The sequence below is a fragment of the Pelobates fuscus genome, chromosome 4 (assembly GCF_036172605.1).
Source record: "Pelobates fuscus isolate aPelFus1 chromosome 4, aPelFus1.pri, whole genome shotgun sequence".
Taxonomy (NCBI): Eukaryota; Metazoa; Chordata; class Amphibia; order Anura; family Pelobatidae; genus Pelobates; species Pelobates fuscus.
In genome coordinates, this window is record NC_086320.1 from 391,785,580 (window position 1) to 391,809,941 (window position 24,362).

Sequence of the window (24,362 nt, forward strand, 5' to 3'; positions counted from 1 at the left end):
AATTGAAAGTGTTTTCCACTTTTTGTTTTCACATTGTATTACTTCAGTGAGGTACACCTGGGATCCTTTCAATTTAGCTCACGTTAATTTATGGTTAGTGTGTATACTATTTCTTCTTCACTTAATTATGGGAGAGGTTTGTTGTCAATGACGTAGGCAATTCCAAATTTACCTGCTGTTTCCCAGTTAATCCATATCTCCCAATGATCTTCCTCATCTCCTCCTTCTCCTTTATTTCAGGGTAACACTTCATCATATATTCCAGAGGAGAAAGATCTAGGTCAAGCTGCTCTGTCAGGTGCTGATGGTAACGTCCAATCTTCACGTGAGAATGTTTCCGGATCATTCCGTCGCATGGCAGTACCTAGAAAGAGAAAAGTTATGAGAATGGATAAAACAGCAGCACTCGTGGATAGTAAGATCAGAATCATGTTTCTTCCACAGAGTTGGATAATTCACTCCGCTTACCTCTCCAGTCAGTAGTTTTAGTAAAGTAGATTTTCCAGCTCCATTGGGGCCTACGAGGGCCACACGCGTGTCCAGATCAATCCCAAACTCTAGGTTCCTGTATATGAGGGGCTGAGGTCAAGGTGTAAGATAAGATAGTTTGGTGAGACTTTAATAATATCTACAAAGAGAGAACCACTGAAATTATATCCCCCCAATCTTACCCCATCGGTATTGTAACGGAAGCTGACATTCTGCACCATGATAACTGGAGGAGGTATTTTTCCACAGGACGGGAAAAAGAACGAGAGCGTCTGAAACAGAAACACAGTGAGTGAACTATAGGAAGGAGGAAAAGACCGGCAGAACTAGAAACTGAGGGACAGAGACTATGGTTTCCTGAAGGGCCACGACAGACACAACCATGCCGGTAAACACCCCCTGGCCCAAAAAATCCTGAACAAAAACACACTGAAAAATATATCCACTTATCGGACAATGCATCAGTGGCATCACAGTGACCTCACCTTATCGCTGACCACTCTTTCAGTTAGTCCAGATGACATCATTTTCTGCAAAGTCTTCTCTTTGCTCTGTGCTTGACGGGCTAACTTGGCACTGCCATGACCAAACCGTGCAATGTAGTTCTGCAGAAGTGATATTAAAAGAGGATATACTAATCAAACTACAACAAACCATAGTCGAAGTTGTGTGTAAAACCAATCACCCTGCCACAAGTCATTCACAACCATCTTTATAAACCAGACTCCCCATGTGCCCGTCATGCACATCACCATGGTCTCTCCCCACCCAAAAAACAGCTCTCAGAGCTTTATCATACACACCACAATTTGGTGCCGTAGCATCTAGCCGTTTATCCCTAGTTATAGCCAAGCTTAGGCCAGTACAATCTTCCCAAAACCATGCCTCTTCCTTCTCATATGAAAACATGATTCCTCACGGTTCACTGACAGTTCAGACATTGTGCAAGAAGCTGGATTTCACCATTACGCTTCGATCTACGTCTAAGCTCTAGAGATGGTCAGCTTACCTTCATGTGAGCAATCTGATCCTGTTCCCAGTTGAACCTTTTCATTTGATTCTCTTCCAGCTCCAGACGAGTTTTTACATACTGATCATAATTGCCCTAAAAGGACAGAAGGACTCGTTACAGACAAAGTTAGGTGATACCACATATATCGCCTTCTAGACTGTTGGAGAAATCGATAATGGAGATGCAGGGTATATGGCCAATCGCTCAAGATTACCCCTTGAAACAGAATGTACGTTGTTTAGTTAGGCTTTCTTTTGGCTTTTCATTTGTTTGTGCCTTTTGCCAAACTATGAACTCAAGCTCCATTTCCAGCAATTAAACTCTTAAAATGACAGATTGAAATGATTCTGACCTGGGATAAACTGGCCTTTGGTAAGTGAGTAGAAATACATACCTGGTGTGCTATGCAGTGGCAAGTCATTTTTAACGAAGACTGGCTAGTAGCATAGGCCTTCAAGCCCTGGTTCTGAGCATAGAAACATGCAGCAGTGCATCTGTGAGAGATACTTACGGTGTAGTATTTCAGCTTGCGGTTGTGTAGGTGAATAATGTTTGTACACACTCCATTCAGGAAGTCCTGGGAGTGAGAGATCAGGACCAGGATCCGACGAAAACTGCAAAGAGAATAAGAAGAAAAATCAGAACCAAGAGAGAAGCAAAGATCGTGAAGTGCAACCAGTAAAAGAAAGCAAGCGAGACCGGCACAGCAACGCTGGCAAGATTCCCAACTTACGATCTGAGCTCTTCCTCCAGCCACACACAGGCTTCCAGATCAAGGTGATTTGTGGGTTCATCAAGTAGTAACATGAATGGTCGGATAAAAAGGGCTCTGGAACAAACATAACATAACACTCAGTAACCCTGAGACCTGTGTGTGTGCGCTACTGCAAGGTGTATATACTGCATATAGATCTCACCTGGCAAGAGCCACACGCATTCGCCAGCCACCACTAAAATCCTTTAGCATCTTGCGTTGCATAGCGGGGGAGAATCCCAGGCCATGAAGGATGCGGGACGCTCTGACCTCTGCCTTGGCAGCATCCAACTCTTCCAGGCGCTCATAGATCTCAAGCAATTTCTCACACTCGGCTGTATAGGAAACATGTTACATGATATAAAGGGACATCTGGCTACATGGAGACAATATGCTACACGGAGACAATATGCTACACGGAGACAATATGCTACATGGAGACAATATGCTACATGGAGACAATATGCTACATGGAGACAATATGCTACATGGAGACAATATGCTACACGGAGACAATATGTTACACATGGAGACAATATGCTACACATGGAGACAATATGCTACACGGAGACAATATGCTACACGGAGACAATATGCTACATGGAGACAATATGCTACACGGAGACAATATGCTACATGGAGACAATATGCTACATGGAGACAATATGCTACACGGAGACAATATGCTACACGGAGACAATATGCTACATGGAGACAATATGCTACATGGAGACAATATGCTACATGGAGACAATATGCTACACGGAGACAATATGCTACACGGAGACAATATGCTACACGGAGACAATATGCTACACGGAGACAATATGCTACATGGAGACAATATGTTACACATGGAGACAATATGCTACATGGAGACAATATGCTACACGGAGACAATATGCTACATGGAGACAATATGCTACATGGAGACAATATGTTACACATGGAGACAATATGCTACACATGGAGACAATATGCTACATGGAGACAATATGCTACATGGAGACAATATGCTACATGGAGACAATATGCTACATGGAGACAATATGCTACACATGGAGACAATATGCTACATGGAGACAATATGCTACATGGAGACAATATGCTACATGGAGACAATATGTTACACATGGAGACAATATGCTACACATGGAGACAATATGCTACATGGAGACAATATGCTACATGGAGACAATATGCTACATGGAGACAATATGCTACACGGAGACAATATGCTACATGGAGACAATATGCTACATGGAGACAATATGTTACACATGGAGACAATATGCTACACATGGAGACAATATGCTACACATGGAGACAATATGCTACACGGAGACAATATGCTACACGGAGACAATATGCTACACGGAGACAATATGCTACACGGAGACAATATGCTACACGGAGACAATATGCTACACGGAGACAATATGCTACACGGAGACAATATGCTACATGGAGACAATATGCTACACATGGAGACAATATGCTACATGGAGACAATATGCTACATGGAGACAATATGCTACATGGAGACAATATGCTACATGGAGACAATATGTTACATGGAGACAATATGCTACATGGAGACAATATGCTACATGGAGACAATATGCTACATGGAGACAATATGCTACATGGAGACAATATGCTACATGGAGACAATATGCTACATGGAGACAATATGTTACATGGAGACAATATGCTACACGGAGACAATATGCTACATGGAGACAATATGCTACATGGAGACAATATGCTACATGGAGACAATATGCTACATGGAGACAATATGCTACATGGAGACAATATGCTACATGGAGACAATATGCTACATGGAGACAATATGCTACATGGAGACAATATGCTACATGGAGACAATATGCTACATGGAGACAATATGCTACACGGAGACAATATGCTACATGGAGACAATATGTTACACGGAGACAATATGCTACATGGAGACAATATGCTACATGGAGACAATATGCTACATGGAGACAATATGCTACATGGAGACAATATGCTACACGGAGACAATATGCTACATGGAGACAATATGTTACACATGGAGACAATATGTTACACATGGAGACAATATGCTACACGGAGACAATATGCTACACGGAGACAATATGCTACATGGAGACAATATGCTACATGGAGACAATATGCTACATGGAGACAATATGCTACATGGAGACAATATGCTACATGGAGACAATATGCTACATGGAGACAATATGCTACATGGAGACAATATGCTACATGGAGACAATATGTTACACATGGAGACAATATGCTACACGGAGACAATATGCTACACATGGAGACAATATGCTACACGGAGACAATATGCTACACGGAGACAATATGCTACATGGAGACAATATGCTACACATGGAGACAATATGCTACACATGGAGACAATATGCTACATGGAGACAATATGCTACATGGAGACAATATGCTACACATGGAGACAATATGCTACACGGAGACAATATGCTACACGGAGACAATATGCTACATGGAGACAATATGCTACATGGAGACAATATGCTACACGGAGACAATATGCTACACGGAGACAATATGCTACATGGAGACAATATGCTACATGGAGACAATATGCTACACATGGAGACAATATGCTACATGGAGACAATATGCTACATGGAGACAATATGCTACATGGAGACAATATGCTACATGGAGACAATATGCTACATGGAGACAATATGTTACATGGAGACAATATGTTACATGGAGACAATATGCTACATGGAGACAATATGCTACATGGAGACAATATGCTACATGGAGACAATATGCTACATGGAGACAATATGTTACACATGGAGACAATATGCTACATGGAGACAATATGCTACATGGAGACAATATGCTACATGGAGACAATATGCTACATGGAGACAATATGCTACATGGAGACAATATGTTACACATGGAGACAATATGCTACATGGAGACAATATGCTACATGGAGACAATATGCTACATGGAGACAATATGCTACATGGAGACAATATGCTACATGGAGACAATATGCTACATGGAGACAATATGCTACACGGAGACAATATGCTACACGGAGACAATATGCTACACGGAGACAATATGCTACACGGAGACAATATGCTACACGGAGACAATATGCTACACGGAGACAATATGCTACACGGAGACAATATGCTACACGGAGACAATATGCTACACGGAGACAATATGCTACACGGAGACAATATGCTACATGGAGACAATATGCTACACATGGAGACAATATGCTACACATGGAGACAATATGCTACATGGAGACAATATGCTACATGGAGACAATATGCTACACATGGAGACAATATGCTACACGGAGACAATATGCTACACGGAGACAATATGCTACATGGAGACAATATGCTACATGGAGACAATATGCTACACGGAGACAATATGCTACACGGAGACAATATGCTACATGGAGACAATATGCTACATGGAGACAATATGCTACACATGGAGACAATATGCTACATGGAGACAATATGCTACATGGAGACAATATGCTACATGGAGACAATATGCTACATGGAGACAATATGCTACATGGAGACAATATGTTACATGGAGACAATATGTTACATGGAGACAATATGCTACATGGAGACAATATGCTACATGGAGACAATATGCTACATGGAGACAATATGCTACATGGAGACAATATGCTACATGGAGACAATATGTTACACATGGAGACAATATGCTACATGGAGACAATATGCTACATGGAGACAATATGCTACATGGAGACAATATGCTACATGGAGACAATATGCTACATGGAGACAATATGCTACACGGAGACAATATGCTACACGGAGACAATATGCTACACGGAGACAATATGCTACACGGAGACAATATGCTACACGGAGACAATATGCTACACGGAGACAATATGCTACACGGAGACAATATGCTACACGGAGACAATATGCTACACGGAGACAATATGCTACACGGAGACAATATGCTACACGGAGACAATATGCTACACGGAGACAATATGCTACACGGAGACAATATGCTACACGGAGACAATATGCTACACGGAGACAATATGCTACACGGAGACAATATGCTACATGGAGACAATATGTTACACTGCGTTATTAAAGAGCTATTTGCAGAACACGGGAAGTGCTCGCGTTTTATGGATACGGTCTATTTAAAGAGTGGAAGGGGACTTCCCTGGAGTTTTAATATTATGTTTATTTACACCTATATTTAACAAATAGATATGTGAGAGGTGTGAACAATAAAAGTAAAAGTAGAAATCCTGGTCTCGATATCCTGCAACTGGGTCCCTGTCAATCTGTTAGAAGCTCTGCCCACTGCACTTGGCATTCAGCATAGAAAGACAATAGAGAGCAGACAGAGAGGAGAAGAAATTAAACAATGTGAACCCTGGCTGTGCCGTGTCTGAACTGAATTTAGCATCACATGAAAGCTCCTGATGACTTCCAATGTTTTAGTCAAAGGAGAAAGGTTTTAAAAGTGGCACTTCCTCTTTAACAAACTCCCGATACCATTAAGCTTACTTTCCATTTACGTACAGCCAGAATTGAAAAGGAATTTTGAAGTCCAAAAGCCAATCAAGGCACAATGCAAATTAGGATTTGCCAGCAGCACACTGTTGTACCTAGAGTCTCAACTCACCATCCTCATGGGCTAGTCTCTCTGCCTCCTTCTCCAACATGCTCCTCTCAGTGTCCACCTCCATCACACACTGCAGAGCAGTCTTCTCACTGGGTGGCATCTCCCGTGTTAAATGATAGATATCAATGTGCTCTGGAATTGGCACTTCTCTTGCTCCAATGGCTGAAAGCAGCATTGATTTCCCTGGAGAAGAAATAAAAAGATGGCAAAATGGAGCAGACGTTGCTTACCCTGCCCTATCCAAAACAAACATGCAACACCCAGCTCATTCTAGTAATATCTATCACAAAGCTCTCCATGATACTACTCATCCTGACAACTCTCTGGGGTGCAAGAGCAGCCAGTTTCCCTCTGTGTCCGAACAATTCCTTGACTTGGTTCATCTGTCAGTTCACTTTTCACTCTTACTATTCTGTCTTAATTCATAACCTGCCCAAATTAGAGCTGTTACTTTGCCACTAGACTTCAGAAACCAAAGCACTTTGCTCTACTTCCTCACCGGTTCCATTGAGGCCAATCAGCCCATATCTCCTTCCCGAATTGAGTTCCACGGTGGTGTCATTCAGAAGCTCCTGGCCATGAAAGGTCAGCGACATGTTAATAATGTGAACATCTGTGCTGTTTGGATGAGAAGCCAGTACTCCAGTGACTGCCCGGGCAGCAGCCTTCCGGAGTTCAAACTCTTCCATCTGGCGCGTCACTTCATCTACTTCTGTAAACAGAAGAACTTATGAAATCAATATAAATCCCCGCAGCATCCTTTTCACCCACCCACGGACAAGCCTGGTCACCTCACGCCCCCACACAAAAAGAACAAGCCCCGACAACATCTGCTTCAGACATCATGCTCCCTGTCCTGGCACACACAAGGAGCAAGCACCTGGCACACATTCTGCTCTCTGCACACAAGACACAAAGGCCCCCTGATTTTCCTCCCAGCAGAAAAGAAGGTATTGGCCGTGAATAGTCACATCAGCCCCTTAGCAGAGATCTGAATTGGGATCATTGCCACATAAGTTCTTACATTTCTGTTCACACTCTGCCACAGAGGAGGTGAACTCCTTACAGACTGCCTGTGTGCCACTCACCAGGTGTCTGTGTGCCATTACTTTGTTGCTGTTCAGCTTCGTCAGCTACAGATTCCTCGTTCTCCTTCTTGGGCCTCTGTCGTGCCTTTGCCGCCTCCTTTTTCTTGGCAGCTTTTTTCTTTGCCAGGTCAGAAGGCATTTTCGCTGATTACTAAATGTAGTCTGTCTGAAAAGTAGAACCCAAATGTCAATCTACACAGAACTGATATGGAGACGCACCAGGTGACGACTTCCTGAGATACTGAAGCTCTTCATTAAGGAATAATACCGTATATGTTCAGTATGGTGTAGGTCACGGAGAAGCATAGCTTACCTCCTAGCACCACCACCCATGTAGACAATATTTAGTTAGAATGCTCAGATTATCCCTTTAACCCCTTAACGACGAGTGACGGACGAGGTCCGTCACTCAGGGGAATGCGTTAATGACGAGTGACGGACCTCGTCTGTCACCCGTTAAAATTAACCCCAGATCGCCGCAATCACGGCGATCGCGGGGTTAATGGTGCTCCGGTCTGCCTCTGCATTAGAGGCAGACCGGGAGCACCGGATCCGGCTGCCCCAGTACATGTTCCCGCTCTGACAGCATGTCTGAGCGGGCACATGTGCTCTGTATACTCACCTCCGCCTCCCTGCACTTCCGGGTTCAGTGTGAAATGCAGGGAGACGGATCAGTGCTGATCCTGCCCCCTGGTGTTAAAAAAATAAAGTTTATTTAAAATCCCACCCCACTTTACCCATTTTAATAAAAAATTAACCCCTTCCCTGCCAATTGATCACTGACTACAGTGATCAATTGGCAGGGATTACATTTTACTATGATCTGATTTTTTTTTTTAACCCCCTGAGGGTTAATTATTATTTTTTTTAACCCTCAGGGGTTAAATTTATTTTATTAATTAATTTAAATATTTTAAAATTATAAATTTAGCTAGCTGGGGAGGGTGGAAGTTAGTGGGGAATTGGGGGATTTAGTATTAGGCTAACTAGGGGTTAAGTTTAAAAATAAGCTTTAAAAAGTTAAAAAAGTTTTAATAACGTTTAAGTAAAAAATAAAAAAAAATAAACCCTTTACCCAGTCCAAATAAAAATTAACCCCTTCCCTGCCAGTCGATCACTGCCTACAGTGATCAAAATACAGATCACAGTATTATACTGTGATCTAATTTTTTTTAACCCCTGACGATGAACTTTTATTTATTTTTTAACCCTCAGGGGTTAAATTTATTTAATTAACTAATTTAAATATTTTGCTAGCTGGGGTGGGTGGGAGTTATTGGAAAATTGGGAATTTACTGTTAGTGCTGCTTACTGCTAGTTAGGGGTTAACGTAAAAAAAAGCTTAGAAAAATGTTAAATCTGTAAAAAAAGTTTTACGAAAGTTTAGGAAACTTTAAAAAAAATTAATAAGCAAAACAAAAAATAGTTTTAAAAAGTAAAAAAATACATTTAATAACGCTCATTACCACTACACCTGGTACAAGCTAGCGGAAAAATGATCCCACGCTAAGGTTCAAAATATGCCTTTTGAAATACCCTGGGATGTCTTCTTTAAGAAATGGTATGACTTTATGGGGTATTTGGATTATATAGCCTGGTAAAATACTCTAAAATGGGACATGGGCACAGCGTAAAAAATTTAAGTTTGAAAAAAAATGGAATGGCTGTGTCCCAAATGTGCCCCTCCGATGTCCACATATACCTGGCAAAGGTACATACGGGGGTATTTTTGTACTCAGCAGACATAGCTGAGCAACATATGAAGTATTATACAGTGGTAGTACACATAAGGTTTGCAAAATATACTGTGCAAACTCACTTTGTGTGTCAAAAAGGCAGAAAAAATGCTTATTACCACTACACCTGGTACACGCTAGCGGAAAAATGATCCCACGCTAAGGTTCAAAATATGCCTTTTGAAATACCCTGGGGTGTCTACTTTAAGAAATGGTAGGCCTTTGTGGGGTAGTTTGAATTTAAAACCTGCGAAGATGCTTGGAAATTGCACTTAGGCCCGGCGTCAAAATTCAAAGTTCGGTAAAAACTGATATGGCTTGGTCTCCTATATGGCACTGTAGCTTCACGAAATAGTGCCATAGACATACAATGGGGTGTCCTTTTACTCAGAAGACTTAGCTGAGCATAATTTGGGGGGTTTGAACTTAGTGGCACATATGAAATATACAAAATGCCCAGCAAAAATGCAATCCGTATGTAAAAAATGCACAAAATTATTTTTTACCACATACTTTGGCATGTAATGGTAAAAAAAATGGGGGCATGTTAAGGCACAATATGCACCTTATGAGATACCCTGGGGTGTCTACTTTTACAAATGGTAGGCCTTTGTGGGGTTTTTTTGAACAGTCAAACTGTTATAATACCCCAAATGGAAGCATAGGCTCATTAAATCCGTCTCTCAAAATTCGACTGTGAATACTGAAAAGGACAGGTCTCCTATATGGCACTGTAGCTTCACGAAATAGTGCCAAAGACATACAATGGGGGTACCGTTGTACTCAGCAGAAGTAACTGAACACATAATAAAACTTTGTACAGGAATAGCACACACCAACTTTACAAAATACACATGAGAAGTTCTTTGTTATAAGTTTGTGTGCGAAAACCCCCCAAAACCACAATTTGACTCCAATATTTAGCAGAGGTTGGCGGTGAAATGGCTACATAGAAAGTGTCAAAACAACCTTAGGTAAATAGCCTGTGGTGTCTACTTTATATAAATATATACTTTTGTGTGGCAATTTTGTTTTCTTTTATGGCTATAAAGCTTACAAGACAAACATACCAAATTCTAAAATCGCTCCATATTAAAAGTTTATTTTACTCCTTGTGCTTTGTGACCTGTAACTACCAAAAAAAAACTTAAAATCCCAGACACATTATATATTCTGTAAATCAGAACAACTAAATGAATTTATTTGTAATTACTTTCCTTAACCTGCACTAATTAGGCACACATTATTATTGCAAAAACTGTAAAAAAAAAATCAAAATTTTTCATTTTTTTTGCATTTTTCTGTATTTTTTTTTATAATAAATAAGCATGTATATATATATATATATATATATATGTTACATCAAATGAAAGCCCTTTCTGTCCTTTAAAAAACGGTATATAGGGGCGGGGCCGGACCGCCGAGCTGGACGGTCGCACTTGACATCAGCTCCTGCAAAACATGCCCAAATAGGCATTGAATATGCGATTTTGGGCAGAAAACCGTCCAGCACTGGTGGCCCTCAGCGGGCAGAGAGCCCTGGATCCAGGGAGAGGCTGGCCAGTCAGGCTTCAGTCCCCGGGAGGAGGGTTCCTCATTGACGCCTCAAGGCCTACTCAGGCGACGAGCGGGGTGGACGGCCGCTGCCCCGCCGCCTGCCGATCAGCGTGCAGTCAGGAGTCGGACCTGCGGGGAACTGGCCCCTAACCCCCCCCCCCCCCTACTGGACCGGGGGGGTGATCCCGGTCCTCACCCTCAGGACCCGAACACCACAAAGCACCTGAGGCGCTGCAGCTGGGCCGCCGAGACCCGCAACCCAAGCACTGCAGCCAAGATGGCGGAGGCCATGTGCGAAGCAGAAAGAGACCACCTGCATACACCCTCGTACCCAAATAAGCTACTCACCTCCGCTATGACTGGAGTCTCGGAGGCCCTCTCCCTCCTCTGGGCAAGGACCAAGACGACACACGGATTCGCCTGCTGCCCGCAACCACTACGCAATGGCGGGGCGCACCGACACGTGGTAAAGCAGCTAAGCAATCACCCCTGCTGTCGAGGAGGCTATCACATGCCGCAAGAACTCGGCTGAGCACCAGCCTAAAGAACAGCACCCAGCAACTGGCAGCAGACTGGGAAACCTGGTACGCCAATTTTGTAGCTGCAAGGGATCTGCATACCAACGGCTCCAAACAGTACTGGCTACACTTGGCACCTCTGGAGCAGAGACTTTCCATCAGCAGAGGACTGTAAAGTAACACTCACAGCCTAACCATTGTAACTGTCTGCCCTAGCATTCTGCACTCCGGTACGCTTAGGCCATGCTCCTATATAGCCTGTCACTTATCAGTATAACTGTGGTATACCTACCTGCCTAGCAACCTACATGTCTTAATTATAAGTCTGTTGTTTCTTTTTCTTCTATATGCATAACCTGAGATGCCAGCAGATTAGTTTAAGTATGTAAAACAGGAAAGAGAAACACCGGCTGGCCCATCAAAAGTCAGTCAACCAAATTTAAAGGGTTTCTCCAACCATTTCTTTCGATTTTAATAGATTAACGTAAAATTGGCATTATTCTATATGTGCCCTCGAAAAAAAGCTAAAAGTGCACTTTAACATAACGTCTTACCTGCCTTAATCCAGCACCGGGCAAAGCATTCGGCACTGCTCTACGCACACCCATCTGACATAGCGGGAGCTGCGTTGAGGACCAATCAATAGCTTCTCATAGAGAAGCCTTTGGAGAATGTAATGGGCTCAGAGCGCATGCGCTGTGCCCACATGAGAAGGGGAAAAGGAATGGAGCAGAAAAGAAAAAAATATAGCGAATGGAGTATGGAGGCCGGGAGGTCTTTACAGCACCCAGTTTATTATCATATGATAAAACACAATGACGTACAAGGACCCCAAGTGGCAGTCACAAGTAAAGACTGATTCATACTTTACATTCTTGCCACGTCAAGCATTACTAATTGTTTTATTTATTTATTTTTCTTGGTTTGGGTTTTGCCTTGCTCAGCTGTGACCAGCACCGGGGGACACTGGATTGGATTATATTTTAGCATACTGCAATAAACCGGATATTTTACATTTGATTGATGTATTCGTGGTGAAGCTGCAAACCGAACGTATGTAATCTGTGGGAACAGAAGGTATTATTTCTGGAGCTTTCTTGTTCAGCAATATGTCTGTGTCTATTGTTTTCTTTAAAGAGGAACAAAAGAGGTCTTACTACAAACACCGAGGTCCCTTCTTATTCCCCCAATCTATTGGTCCTCGTCCCCACTTCCAAACTCTAATCTCTCCATTATGCTTTGCTCATGTGCCTCCACTCCCTTCCCGTCATTCCCTCGCACCAGAATCCCATAGCCAGTGTACCTGAACCCCCTGCCATGTCACCTCATCTCCCCCATGTTCCCCATTCTGCTCCACAAAGCCTAATCCTTTCGAAAAGGTGCCTCATCACCCCTGGGGCTCCTCCATTCCACGGCCACTAGCGTTGCCACTATTTCTTGTGGGGACTTGGTCCCCTTGAGAATGACAAAAGAAAAATGAATAGTAAAACCAACTAATCATACGTTATGCATGAGCAGAACTTGCACACAAAGGGCAAAAGCACTGGATCTACCCTACAACACAAGTTAGGGTGACTCTTTCTATCCCTCCCAATTCCAGGGTGCCGGTCTCTCTCCCCCCCATAAAGCAGGGTCTCCCTCTCTCTGTCCCTCACTCTTCCTACCTCCTCTGTGTCTCCATCTCTCTGTCCCTCTCAGTCAGTCAGTCAGTCTCTCTCTCTCAGTCAGTCAGTCAGTCAGTCAGTCTCTCTCTCTCAGTCAGTCAGTCAGTCAGTCACTCTCTCTCAGTCAGTCAGTCAGTCAGTCAGTCTCTCTCTCTCAGTCAGTCAGTCAGTCAGTCAGTCTCTCTCTCTCAGTCAGTCAGTCAGTCAGTCAGTCTCTCTCAGTCAGTCAGTCAGTCAGTCAGTCTCTCTCTCTCAGTCAGTCAGTCAGTCAGTCAGTCTCTCTCTCTCAGTCAGTCAGTCAGTCAGTCAGTCAGTCAGTCTCTCTCTCTCAGTCAGTCTCTCAGTCAGTCAGTCAGTCAGTCTCTCTCTCTCAGTCAGTCAGTCAGTCAGTCTCTCTCTCTCAGTCAGTCAGTCAGTCAGTCTCTCTCTCTCAGTCAGTCAGTCAGTCAGTCAGTCTCTCTCTCTCAGTCAGTCAGTCAGTCAGTCAGTCTCTCTCTCTCAGTCAGTCAGTCTCTCTCTCTCAGTCAGTCAGTCAGTCAGTCTCTCTCTCTCAGTCAGTCAGTCAGTCAGTCTCTCTCTCTCAGTCAGTCAGTCAGTCAGTCTCTCTCTCTCAGTCAGTCAGTCAGTCAGTCTCTCTCTCTCAGTCAGTCAGTCAGTCAGTCTCTCTCTCAGTCAGTCAGTCTCTCTCTCAGTCAGTCAGTCTCTCTCTCAGTCAGTCAGTCTCTCTCTCAGTCAGTCAGTCTCTCTCTCAGTCAGTCAGTCTCTCTCTCAGTCAGTCAGTCTCTCTCTCAGTCAGTCAGTCTCTCTCTCAGTCAGTCAGTCTCTCTCTCAGTCAGTCAGTCTCTCTCTCAGTCAGTCAGTCTCTCTCTCTCAGTCAGTCAGTCTCTCTCTCTCAGTCAGTCAGTCAGTCTCTCTCTCAGTCAGTCAGTCAGTCTCTCTCTCAGTCAGTCAGTCTCTCTCTCAGTCAGTCAGTCAGTCAGTCTCTCTCTCAGTCAGTCAGTCAGTCAGTCTCTCTCAGTCAGTCAGTCAGTCAGTCTCTCTCTCTCAGTCAGTCAGTCTCTCTCTCTCAGTCAGTCAGTCAGTCAGTCTCTCTCAGTCAGTCAGTCAGTCAGTCTCTCTCTCAGTCAGTCAGTCAGTCAGTCTCTCTCTCTCAGTCAGTCAGTCAGTCTCTCTCTCTCAGTCAGTCAGTCAGTCTCTCTCTCTCAGTCAGTCAGTCAGTCAGTCTCTCTCTCTCAGTCAGTCAGTCAGTCAGTCTCTCTCTCTCAGTCAGTCAGTCAGTCTCTCTCTCTCAGTCAGTCAGTCAGTCAGTCTCTCTCTCTCAGTCAGTCAGTCAGTCAGTCTCTCTCTCTCAGTCAGTCAGTCAGTCTCTCTCAGTCAGTCAGTCAGTCAGTCTCTCTCTCAGTCAGTCAGTCTCTCTCTCAGTCAGTCAGTCTCTCTCTCAGTCAGTCAGTCTCTCTCTCAGTCAGTCAGTCTCTCTCTCAGTCAGTCAGTCTCTCTCTCAGTCAGTCAGTCTCTCTCTCAGTCAGTCTCTCTCTCAGTCAGTCAGTCAGTCTCTCAGTCAGTCAGTCTCTCAGTCAGTCAGTCTCTCTCTCTCAGTCAGTCAGTCTCTCTCAGTCAGTCAGTCTCTCTCTCTCAGTCAGTCAGTCTCTCTCTCTCAGTCAGTCAGTCTCTCTCTCAGTCAGTCAGTCTCTCAGTCAGTCAGTCTCTCAGTCAGTCAGTCTCTCTCTCTCAGTCAGTCAGTCTCTCTCAGTCAGTCAGTCTCTCTCTCAGTCAGTCAGTCTCTCTCTCAGTCAGTCAGTCTCTCTCTCAGTCAGTCAGTCAGTCTCTCTCAGTCAGTCAGTCTCTCTCTCAGTCAGTCAGTCTCTCTCTCAGTCAGTCAGTCTCTCTCTCAGTCAGTCAGTCTCTCTCTCAGTCAGTCAGTCTCTCTCTCAGTCAGTCTCTCTCTCAGTCAGTCAGTCTCTCTCTCAGTCAGTCAGTCTCTCTCTCAGTCAGTCAGTCTCTCTCTCAGTCAGTCAGTCAGTCTCTCTCTCAGTCAGTCAGTCAGTCTCTCTCTCAGTCAGTCAGTCAGTCTCTCTCTCAGTCAGTCAGTCAGTCTCTCTCTCAGTCAGTCAGTCAGTCTCTCTCTCAGTCAGTCAGTCAGTCTCTCTCTCAGTCAGTCAGTCAGTCTCTCTCTCAGTCAGTCAGTCAGTCTCTCTCTCAGTCAGTCAGTCAGTCTCTCTCTCAGTCAGTCAGTCAGTCTCTCTCTCAGTCAGTCAGTCTCTCTCTCAGTCAGTCAGTCACTCTCTCAGTCAGTCAGTCTCTCTCTCAGTCAGTCAGTCTCTCTCTCAGTCAGTCAGTCTCTCTCTCAGTCAGTCAGTCTCTCTCTCAGTCAGTCAGTCTCTCTCTCAGTCAGTCAGTCTCTCTCTCAGTCAGTCAGTCTCTCTCTCAGTCAGTCAGTCAGTCTCTCTCTCAGTCAGTCAGTCAGTCTCTCTCAGTCAGTCAGTCTCTCTCTCAGTCAGTCAGTCTCTCTCTCAGTCAGTCAGTCTCTCTCTCAGTCAGTCAGTCTCTCTCTCAGTCAGTCAGTCTCTCTCTCAGTCAGTCAGTCTCTCTCTCAGTCAGTCAGTCTCTCTCTCAGTCAGTCAGTCTCTCTCTCAGTCAGTCAGTCTCTCTCTCAGTCAGTCAGTCTCTCTCTCAGTCAGTCAGTCTCTCTCTCAGTCAGTCAGTCTCTCTCTCAGTCAGTCAGTCTCTCTCTCAGTCAGTCAGTCTCTCTCTCAGTCAGTCAGTCTCTCTCTCAGTCAGTCAGTCTCTCTCTCAGTCAGTCAGTCTCTCTCTCAGTCAGTCAGTCTCTCTCTCAGTCAGTCAGTCTCTCTCTCTCAGTCAGTCTCTCTCTCTCAGTCAGTCAGTCTCTCTCTCTCAGTCAGTCAGTCAGTCTCTCTCTCTCAGTCAGTCAGTCAGTCTCTCTCTCTCAGTCAGTCAGTCAGTCTCTCTCTCAGTCAGTCTCTCTCTCAGTCAGTCTCTCTCTCAGTCAGTCTCTCTCTCAGTCAGTCTCTCTCTCTCAGTCAGTCTCTCTCTCTCAGTCAGTCAGTCTCTCTCTCTCAGTCAGTCAGTCTCTCTCTCTCAGTCAGTCAGTCTCTCTCTCTCAGTCAGTCAGTCTCTCTCTCTCAGTCAGTCAGTCTCTCTCTCTCAGTCAGTCAGTCTCTCTCTCTCAGTCAGTCAGTCTCTCTCTCTCAGTCAGTCAGTCTCTCTCTCAGTCAGTCAGTCTCTCTCTCAGTCAGTCAGTCTCTCTCTCAGTCAGTCAGTCTCTCTCAGTCAGTCAGTCTCTCTCAGTCAGTCAGTCTCTCTCAGTCAGTCAGTCTCTCTCAGTCAGTCAGTCTCTCTCTCAGTCAGTCAGTCTCTCTCTCAGTCAGTCAGTCTCTCTCTCAGTCAGTCAGTGTCTCTCTCAGTCAGTCAGTGTCTCTCTCAGTCAGTCAGTGTCTCTCTCAGTCAGTCAGTGTCTCTCTCAGTCAGTCAGTGTCTCTCTCAGTCAGTCAGTGTCTCTCTCAGTCAGTCAGTGTCTCTCTCAGTCAGTCAGTGTCTCTCTCAGTCAGTCAGTGTCTCTCTCAGTCAGTCAGTGTCTCTCTCAGTCAGTCAGTGTCTCTCTCTCAGTCAGTCAGTGTCTCTCTCTCAGTCAGTCAGTGTCTCTCTCTCAGTCAGTCAGTGTCTCTCTCTCAGTCAGTCAGTCTCTCTCTCAGTCAGTCAGTCTCTCTCTCAGTCAGTCAGTCTCTCTCTCAGTCAGTCAGTCTCTCTCTCAGTCAGTCAGTCTCTCTCAGTCAGTCAGTCTCTCTCAGTCAGTCAGTCTCTCTCAGTCAGTCAGTCTCTCTCTCAGTCAGTCAGTCAGTCAGTCTCTCTCTCAGTCAGTCAGTCTCTCTCTCAGTCAGTCTCTCTCTCAGTCAGTCAGTCTCTCTCAGTCAGTCAGTCTCTCTCAGTCAGTCAGTCTCTCTCTCTCTCAGTCAGTCAGTCAGTCTCTCTCTCTCAGTCAGTCTCTCTCTCAGTCAGTCTCTCTCTCAGTCAGTCAGTCAGTCTCTCTCTCTCAGTCAGTCAGTCAGTCTCTCTCTCTCAGTCAGTCAGTCAGTCAGTCAGTCTCTCTCTCAGTCAGTCAGTCTCTCTCTCAGTCAGTCAGTCTCTCTCAGTCAGTCAGTCTCTCTCAGTCAGTCAGTCAGTCTCTCTCAGTCAGTCAGTCAGTCTCTCTCTCAGTCAGTCAGTCAGTCTCTCTCTCAGTCAGTCAGTCAGTCTCTCTCTCAGTCAGTCAGTCAGTCTCTCTCTCAGTCAGTCAGTCAGTCTCTCTCTCAGTCAGTCGCTCTCTCAGTCAGTCGCTCTCTCAGTCAGTCGCTCTCTCAGTCAGTCGCTCTCTCAGTCAGTCGCTCTCTCAGTCAGTCGCTCTCTCAGTCAGTCGCTCTCTCAGTCAGTCGCTCTCTCAGTCAGTCGCTCTCTCAGTCAGTCGCTCTCTCAGTCAGTCGCTCTCTCAGTCAGTCGCTCTCTCAGTCAGTCGCTCTCTCAGTCAGTCGCTCTCTCAGTCAGTCGCTCTCTCAGTCAGTCGCTCTCTCAGTCAGTCGCTCTCTCAGTCAGTCGCTCTCTCAGTCAGTCGCTCTCTCAGTCAGTCGCTCTCTCAGTCAGTCGCTCTCTCAGTCAGTCGCTCTCTCTCAGTCAGTCAGTCGCTCTCTCAGTCAGTCAGTCTCTCTCAGTCAGTCAGTCTCTCTCTCAGTCAGTCAGTCAGTCTCTCTCTCAGTCAGTCAGTCAGTCAGTCTCTCTCTCAGTCAGTCAGTCTCTCTCTCAGTCAGTCAGTCAGTCTCTCTCTCAGTCAGTCAGTCAGTCTCTCTCTCAGTCAGTCAGTCAGTCTCTCTCTCAGTCAGTCTCTCTCTCAGTCAGTCTCTCTCTCAGTCAGTCTCTCTCTCAGTCAGTCTCTCTCTCAGTCAGTCTCTCTCTCAGTCAGTCGCTCTCTCAGTCAGTCGCTCTCTCAGTCAGTCGCTCTCTCAGTCAGTCGCTCTCTCAGTCAGTCGCTCTCTCAGTCAGTCGCTCTCTCAGTCAGTCGCTCTCTCAGTCAGTCGCTCTCTCAGTCAGTCGCTCTCTCAGTCAGTCGCTCTCTCAGTCAGTCGCTCTCTCAGTCAGTCGCTCTCTCAGTCAGTCGCTCTCTCAGTCAGTCGCTCTCTCAGTCAGTCGCTCTCTCAGTCAGTCGCTCTCTCAGTCAGTCGCTCTCTCAGTCAGTCGCTCTCTCAGTCAGTCGCTCTCTCAGTCAGTCGCTCTCTCAGTCAGTCGCTCTCTCTCTCAGTCAGTCGCTCGCTCTCTCAGTCAGTCGCTCGCTCTCTCAGTCAGTCGCTCTCTCAGTCAGTCGCTCGCTCTCTCAGTCAGTCGCTCTCTCTCTCAGTCAGTCGCTCTCTCTCTCAGTCAGTCGCTCTCTCTCTCAGTCAGTCGCTCTCTCAGTCAGTCGCTCTCTCAGTCAGTCGCTCTCTCTCTCAGTCAGTCGCTCTCTCTCTCAGTCAGTCGCTCTCTCTCTCAGTCAGTCGCTCTCTCTCTCAGTCAGTCGCTCTCTCTCTCAGTCAGTCGCTCTCTCTCTCAGTCAGTCGCTCTCTCTCTCAGTCAGTCGCTCTCTCTCTCAGTCAGTCGCTCTCTCTCTCAGTCAGTCGCTCTCTCTCTCAGTCAGTCGCTCTCTCTCTCAGTCAGTCGCTCTCTCTCTCAGTCAGTCGCTCTCTCTCTCTCAGTCAGTCGCTCTCTCTCTCTCAGTCAGTCGCTCTCTCTCTCTCAGTCAGTCGCTCTCTCTCTCAGTCAGTCGCTCTCTCTCTCTCAGTCAGTCGCTCTCTCTCTCTCAGTCAGTCGCTCTCTCTCTCTCAGTCAGTCGCTCTCTCTCTCTCAGTCAGTCGCTCTCTCTCTCTCAGTCAGTCGCTCTCTCTCTCTCAGTCAGTCGCTCTCTCTCTCTCAGTCAGTCGCTCTCTCTCTCTCAGTCAGTCGCTCTCTCTCTCTCAGTCAGTCGCTCTCTCTCTCTCAGTCAGTCGCTCTCTCTCTCTCAGTCAGTCGCTCTCTCTCTCTCAGTCAGTCGCTCTCTCTCTCTCAGTCAGTCGCTCTCTCTCTCTCAGTCAGTCGCTCTCTCTCTCTCAGTCAGTCGCTCTCTCTCTCTCAGTCAGTCGCTCTCTCTCTCTCAGTCAGTCGCTCTCTCTCTCTCAGTCAGTCGCTCTCTCTCTCTCAGTCAGTCGCTCTCTCTCTCTCAGTCAGTCGCTCTCTCTCTCTCAGTCAGTCGCTCTCTCTCTCTCAGTCAGTCGCTCTCTCTCTCTCAGTCAGTCGCTCTCTCTCTCTCAGTCAGTCGCTCTCTCTCTCTCAGTCAGTCGCTCTCTCTCTCTCAGTCAGTCGCTCTCTCTCTCTCAGTCAGTCGCTCTCTCTCTCTCAGTCAGTCGCTCTCTCTCTCTCAGTCAGTCGCTCTCTCTCTCTCAGTCAGTCGCTCTCTCTCTCTCAGTCAGTCGCTCTCTCTCTCAGTCAGTCGCTCTCTCTCTCAGTCAGTCGCTCTCTCTCTCAGTCAGTCGCTCTCTCTCTCAGTCAGTCGCTCTCTCTCTCAGTCAGTCGCTCTCTCTCTCAGTCAGTCGCTCTCTCTCTCAGTCAGTCGCTCTCTCTCTCAGTCAGTCGCTCTCTCTCTCAGTCAGTCGCTCTCTCTCTCAGTCAGTCGCTCTCTCTCTCAGTCAGTCGCTCTCTCTCTCAGTCAGTCGCTCTCTCTCTCAGTCAGTCGCTCTCTCTCTCAGTCAGTCGCTCTCTCTCTCAGTCAGTCGCTCTCTCTCTCAGTCAGTCGCTCTCTCTCTCAGTCAGTCGCTCTCTCTCTCAGTCAGTCGCTCTCTCTCTCAGTCAGTCGCTCTCTCTCTCAGTCAGTCGCTCTCTCTCGGTCTCCCGGTCGGTCCCGGTCGGTCTCTCTCTCCCTCTGTCTCTCTCTCAGTATCTCGGTCTCTCTCTCTCTCTCCCTCTGTCTCTCTCTCAGTATCTCAGTCTCTCTCTCTCCCTCTCTCTCTCTCTCTCAGTATCTCGGTCTCTCTCTCCCTCTCTCTCTCTCTCAGTATCTCGGTCTCTCTCTCTCTCTCTCCCTCTGTCTCTCTCTCAGTATCTCGGTCTCTCTCTCTCTCTCTCTCTCCCCCTCTGTCTCTCTCTCAGTATCTCGGTCTCTCTCTCTCTCAGTATCTCGGTCTCGGTCTCTCTCTCTCTCTCTCCCTCTGTCTCTCTCTCAGTATCTCGGTCTCTCTCTCTCTCTCAGTATCTCGGTCTCTCTCTCTCTCTCTCCCTCTGTCTCTCTCTCAGTATCTCGGTCTCTCTCTCTCCCTCTCTCTCAGTATCTCGGTCTCTCTCTCTCCCTCTCTCTCAGTATCTCGGTCTCTCTCTCTCTCCCTCTCTCTCAGTATCTCGGTCTCTCTCTCTCCCTCTCTCTCTCTCTCAGTATCTCGGTCTCTCTCTCTCCCTCTCTCTCAGTATCTCGGTCTCTCTCTCTCTCTCTCTCTCTCTCCCTCTCTCAGTATCTCGGTCTCTCTCTCTCTCTCTCAGTATCTCGGTCTCTCTCTCTCTCTCTCTCTCAGTATCTCTGTCTCTCTCTCTCTCTCCCTCTGTCTCTCTCTCAGTATCTCGGTCTCTCTCTCTCTCTCAGTATCTCGGTCTCTCTCTCTCTCTCTCTCAGTATCTATCTCGGTCTCTCTCTCAGTATCTCGGTCTCTCTCTCTCTCAGTATCTCGGTCTCTCTCTCTCTCTCAGTATCTCGGTCTCTCTCTCTCTCTCTCCCTCTGTCTCAGTATCTCGGTCTCTCTCTCTCTCTCTCTCCCTCTGTCTCAGTATCTCGGTCTCGGTCTCTCTCTCTCTCTCTCTCAGTATCTCGGTCTCGGTCTCTCTCTCTCTCTCTCTCTCTCCCTCTGTCTCTCTCTCAGTATCTCGGTCTCTCTCTCCCTCTGTCTCAGTATCTCGGTCTCTCTCTCTCTCTCTCTCCCTCTGTCTCAGTATCTCGGTCTCTCTCTCTCTCTCTCTCCCTCTGTCTCAGTATCTCGGTCTCTCTCTCTCTCTCTCTCCGTCTCAGTATCTCGGTCTCTCTCTCTCTCTCTCAGTATCTCGGTCTCTCTCTCTCTCTCTCTCCCTCTCAGTATCTCGGTCTCTCTCTCTCTCTCTCTCTCTCTCAGTATCTAGGTCTCTCTCTCTCTCTCTCTCTCTCAGTATCTCGGTCTCTCTCTCTCTCTCTCTCCCTCTCCCTCTCTCTCTCTCAGTCTCTCTCTCTCTCTCAGTCAGTCAGTCTCTCTCTCTCTCTCGGTCTCTCAGTATCTCTCTCTCTCTCTCTCTCTCTCTCAGTATCTCAGTATCTCGGTCTCTCAGTATCTCGGTCTCTCAGTATCTCGGTCTCTCAGTATCTCGGTCTCTCAGTATCTCGGTCTCTCAGTATCTCGGTCTCTCAGTATCTCGGTCTCTCTCCCTCTGTCTCTCTCTCAGTATCTCGGTCTCTCTCTCTCTCAGTATCTCGGTCTCTCTCTCTCTCTCCCTCTGTCTCTCTCTCAGTATCTCGGTCTCTCAGTATCTCGGTCTCTCAGTCTCTCAGTATCTCGGTCTCTCTCTCTCTCAGTATCTCAGTATCTCGGTCTCTCTCTCTCAGTATCTCGGTCTCTCTCTCTCTCAGTATCTCAGTATCTCGGTCTCTCTCTCTCAGTATCTCGGTCTCTCTCTCTCTCAGTATCTCAGTATCTCGGTCTCTCTCTCTCAGTATCTCGGTCTCTCGGTCTCTCGGTCTCTCGGTCTCTCGGTCTCTCAGTCTCTCAGTCTCTCAGTCTCTCAGTCTCTCAGTCTCTCGGTCTCTCAGTCTCTCGGTCTCTCAGTCTCTCGGTCTCTCAGTATCTCTCTCTCTCTCTCTCTCTCTCTCTCAGTATCTCGGTCTCTCTCTCTCTCTCTCTCTCTCAGTATCTCGGTCTCTCTCTCAGTCAGTCTCTCTCTCTCTCTCGGTCTCTCAGTATCTCTCTCTCTCTCTCTCAGTATCTCTCTCTCTCTCTCCCTCTGTCTCTCTCTCAGTATCTCGGTCTCTCAGTATCTCGGTCTCTCAGTCTCTCAGTCTCTCTCTCTCTCAGTCTCTCAGTATCTCGGTCTCTCTCTCCCTCTGTCTCTCTCTCAGTATCTCGGTCTCTCAGTATCTCGGTCTCTCAGTCTCTCAGTCTCTCTCTCTCTCAGTCTCTCAGTATCTCGGTCTCTCTCTCTCTCAGTATCTCAGTATCTCGGTCTCTCTCTCTCAGTATCTCGGTCTCTCTCTCTCTCAGTATCTCAGTATCTCGGTCTCTCTCTCTCAGTATCTCGGTCTCTCGGTCTCTCGGTCTCTCGGTCTCTCGGTCTCTCGGTCTCTCGGTCTCTCAGTATCTCAGTCTCTCAGTCTCTCGGTCTCTCAGTCTCTCGGTCTCTCAGTATCTCTCTCTCTCTCTCTCTCTCTCTCTCAGTATCTCGGTCTCTCTCTCTCTCTCTCTCTCTCAGTATCTCGGTCTCTCTCTCAGTCAGTCTCTCTCTCTCTCTCGGTCTCTCAGTATCTCTCTCTCTCTCTCTCAGTATCTCTCTCTCTCTCTCCCTCTGTCTCTCTCTCAGTATCTCGGTCTCTCAGTATCTCGGTCTCTCAGTCTCTCAGTCTCTCTCTCTCTCAGTCTCTCAGTATCTCGGTCTCTCTCTCCCTCTGTCTCTCTCTCAGTATCTCGGTCTCTCAGTATCTCGGTCTCTCAGTATCTCGGTCTCTCAGTCTCTCAGTCTCTCTCTCTCTCAGTCTCTCAGTATCTCGGTCTCTCTCTCTCTCAGTATCTCAGTATCTCGGTCTCTCTCTCTCAGTATCTCGGTCTCTCTCTCTCTCAGTATCTCAGTATCTCGGTCTCTCTCTCTCAGTATCTCGGTCTCTCGGTCTCTCGGTCTCTCGGTCTCTCGGTCTCTCGGTCTCTCGGTCTCTCGGTCTCTCAGTCTCTCGGTCTCTCAGTCTCTCGGTCTCTCAGTATCTCTCTCTCTCTCTCTCTCTCTCTCTCAGTATCTCGGTCTCTCTCTCTCTCTCTCTCTCTCAGTATCTCGGTCTCTCTCTCAGTCAGTCTCTCTCTCTCTCTCGGTCTCTCAGTATCTCTCTCTCTCTCTCTCAGTATCTCTCTCTCCCTCTGTCTCTCTCTCAGTATCTCGGTCTCTCTCTCTCTCCCTCTGTCTCTCTCTCAGTATCTCAGTCTCTCAGTATCTCGGTCTCTCAGTATCTCTATCTCTATCTCGGTCTCTCTCTCTCTCTCTCTCTCTCGGTCTCCCGGTCTCTCTCCCCGGTCCTCACCTCCTGAGCCCGGCTGTCCGTGTCCGTTTCTGCCCCACGTGCCGCCGGCTCTGCGACCAATCAGCGTTTTCCTTATTGTAAAGTGAGTGGCTCCGGCCGCGGGTTGTGCTGGGAATTGTGGTCCATGGAAACCATTGTAGCTACGTTGATGCCAGTAATTAAACTACATGTCCCGTCGGGCACCGCTTCCCCCTTTAGCCGACATTACGTTATAGGAGGGCGTGGACAAAGTGCGTCACCCATGATGTCACAGCGAAACTGCAGCCAACCGGAAATGACTGTCCTGATGGAACCCGCCCACTCACTCTGACTGGGCTAGCAGCCCCGCCCACTTTGTGTCCCTGTGTGCAGCATCACACCAGACACCCAGTAACACCACAGACACACCACACTGACACCACACACACACAGATACCCAGTAACACCACACACACACCACACTGACACCACACACACACAGATACCCAGTAACACCACACACACACCACACTGACACCACACACACACAGA

The 24,362-nt window shown here is 46.8% G+C and overlaps 1 protein-coding gene across 1 annotated transcript in view; it reads right to left on the bottom strand.

Moving 5' to 3' along the window:
- The window catches only part of ABCF2 (ATP binding cassette subfamily F member 2), a 43,145-nt gene extending 19,202 nt beyond the window's left edge, over positions 1-23,943 (bottom strand). The window contains exons 1-12 of the mRNA XM_063452949.1: positions 23,853-23,943; positions 8,096-8,261; positions 7,507-7,719; positions 7,008-7,190; positions 2,419-2,590; positions 2,235-2,330; positions 2,013-2,115; positions 1,499-1,594; positions 975-1,094; positions 672-761; positions 469-579; positions 173-364 (exon numbers count right to left, since the gene is read on the bottom strand). Coding sequence (XP_063309019.1) covers positions 173-364; positions 469-579; positions 672-761; positions 975-1,094; positions 1,499-1,594; positions 2,013-2,115; positions 2,235-2,330; positions 2,419-2,590; positions 7,008-7,190; positions 7,507-7,719; positions 8,096-8,234 — 1,515 coding nt within the window. The 5' untranslated portion in view covers positions 8,235-8,261; positions 23,853-23,943. The remainder of the gene's footprint in view (positions 1-172; positions 365-468; positions 580-671; positions 762-974; positions 1,095-1,498; positions 1,595-2,012; positions 2,116-2,234; positions 2,331-2,418; positions 2,591-7,007; positions 7,191-7,506; positions 7,720-8,095; positions 8,262-23,852) is intronic.
- Between the last annotated feature and the right edge of the window lie 419 nt (positions 23,944-24,362).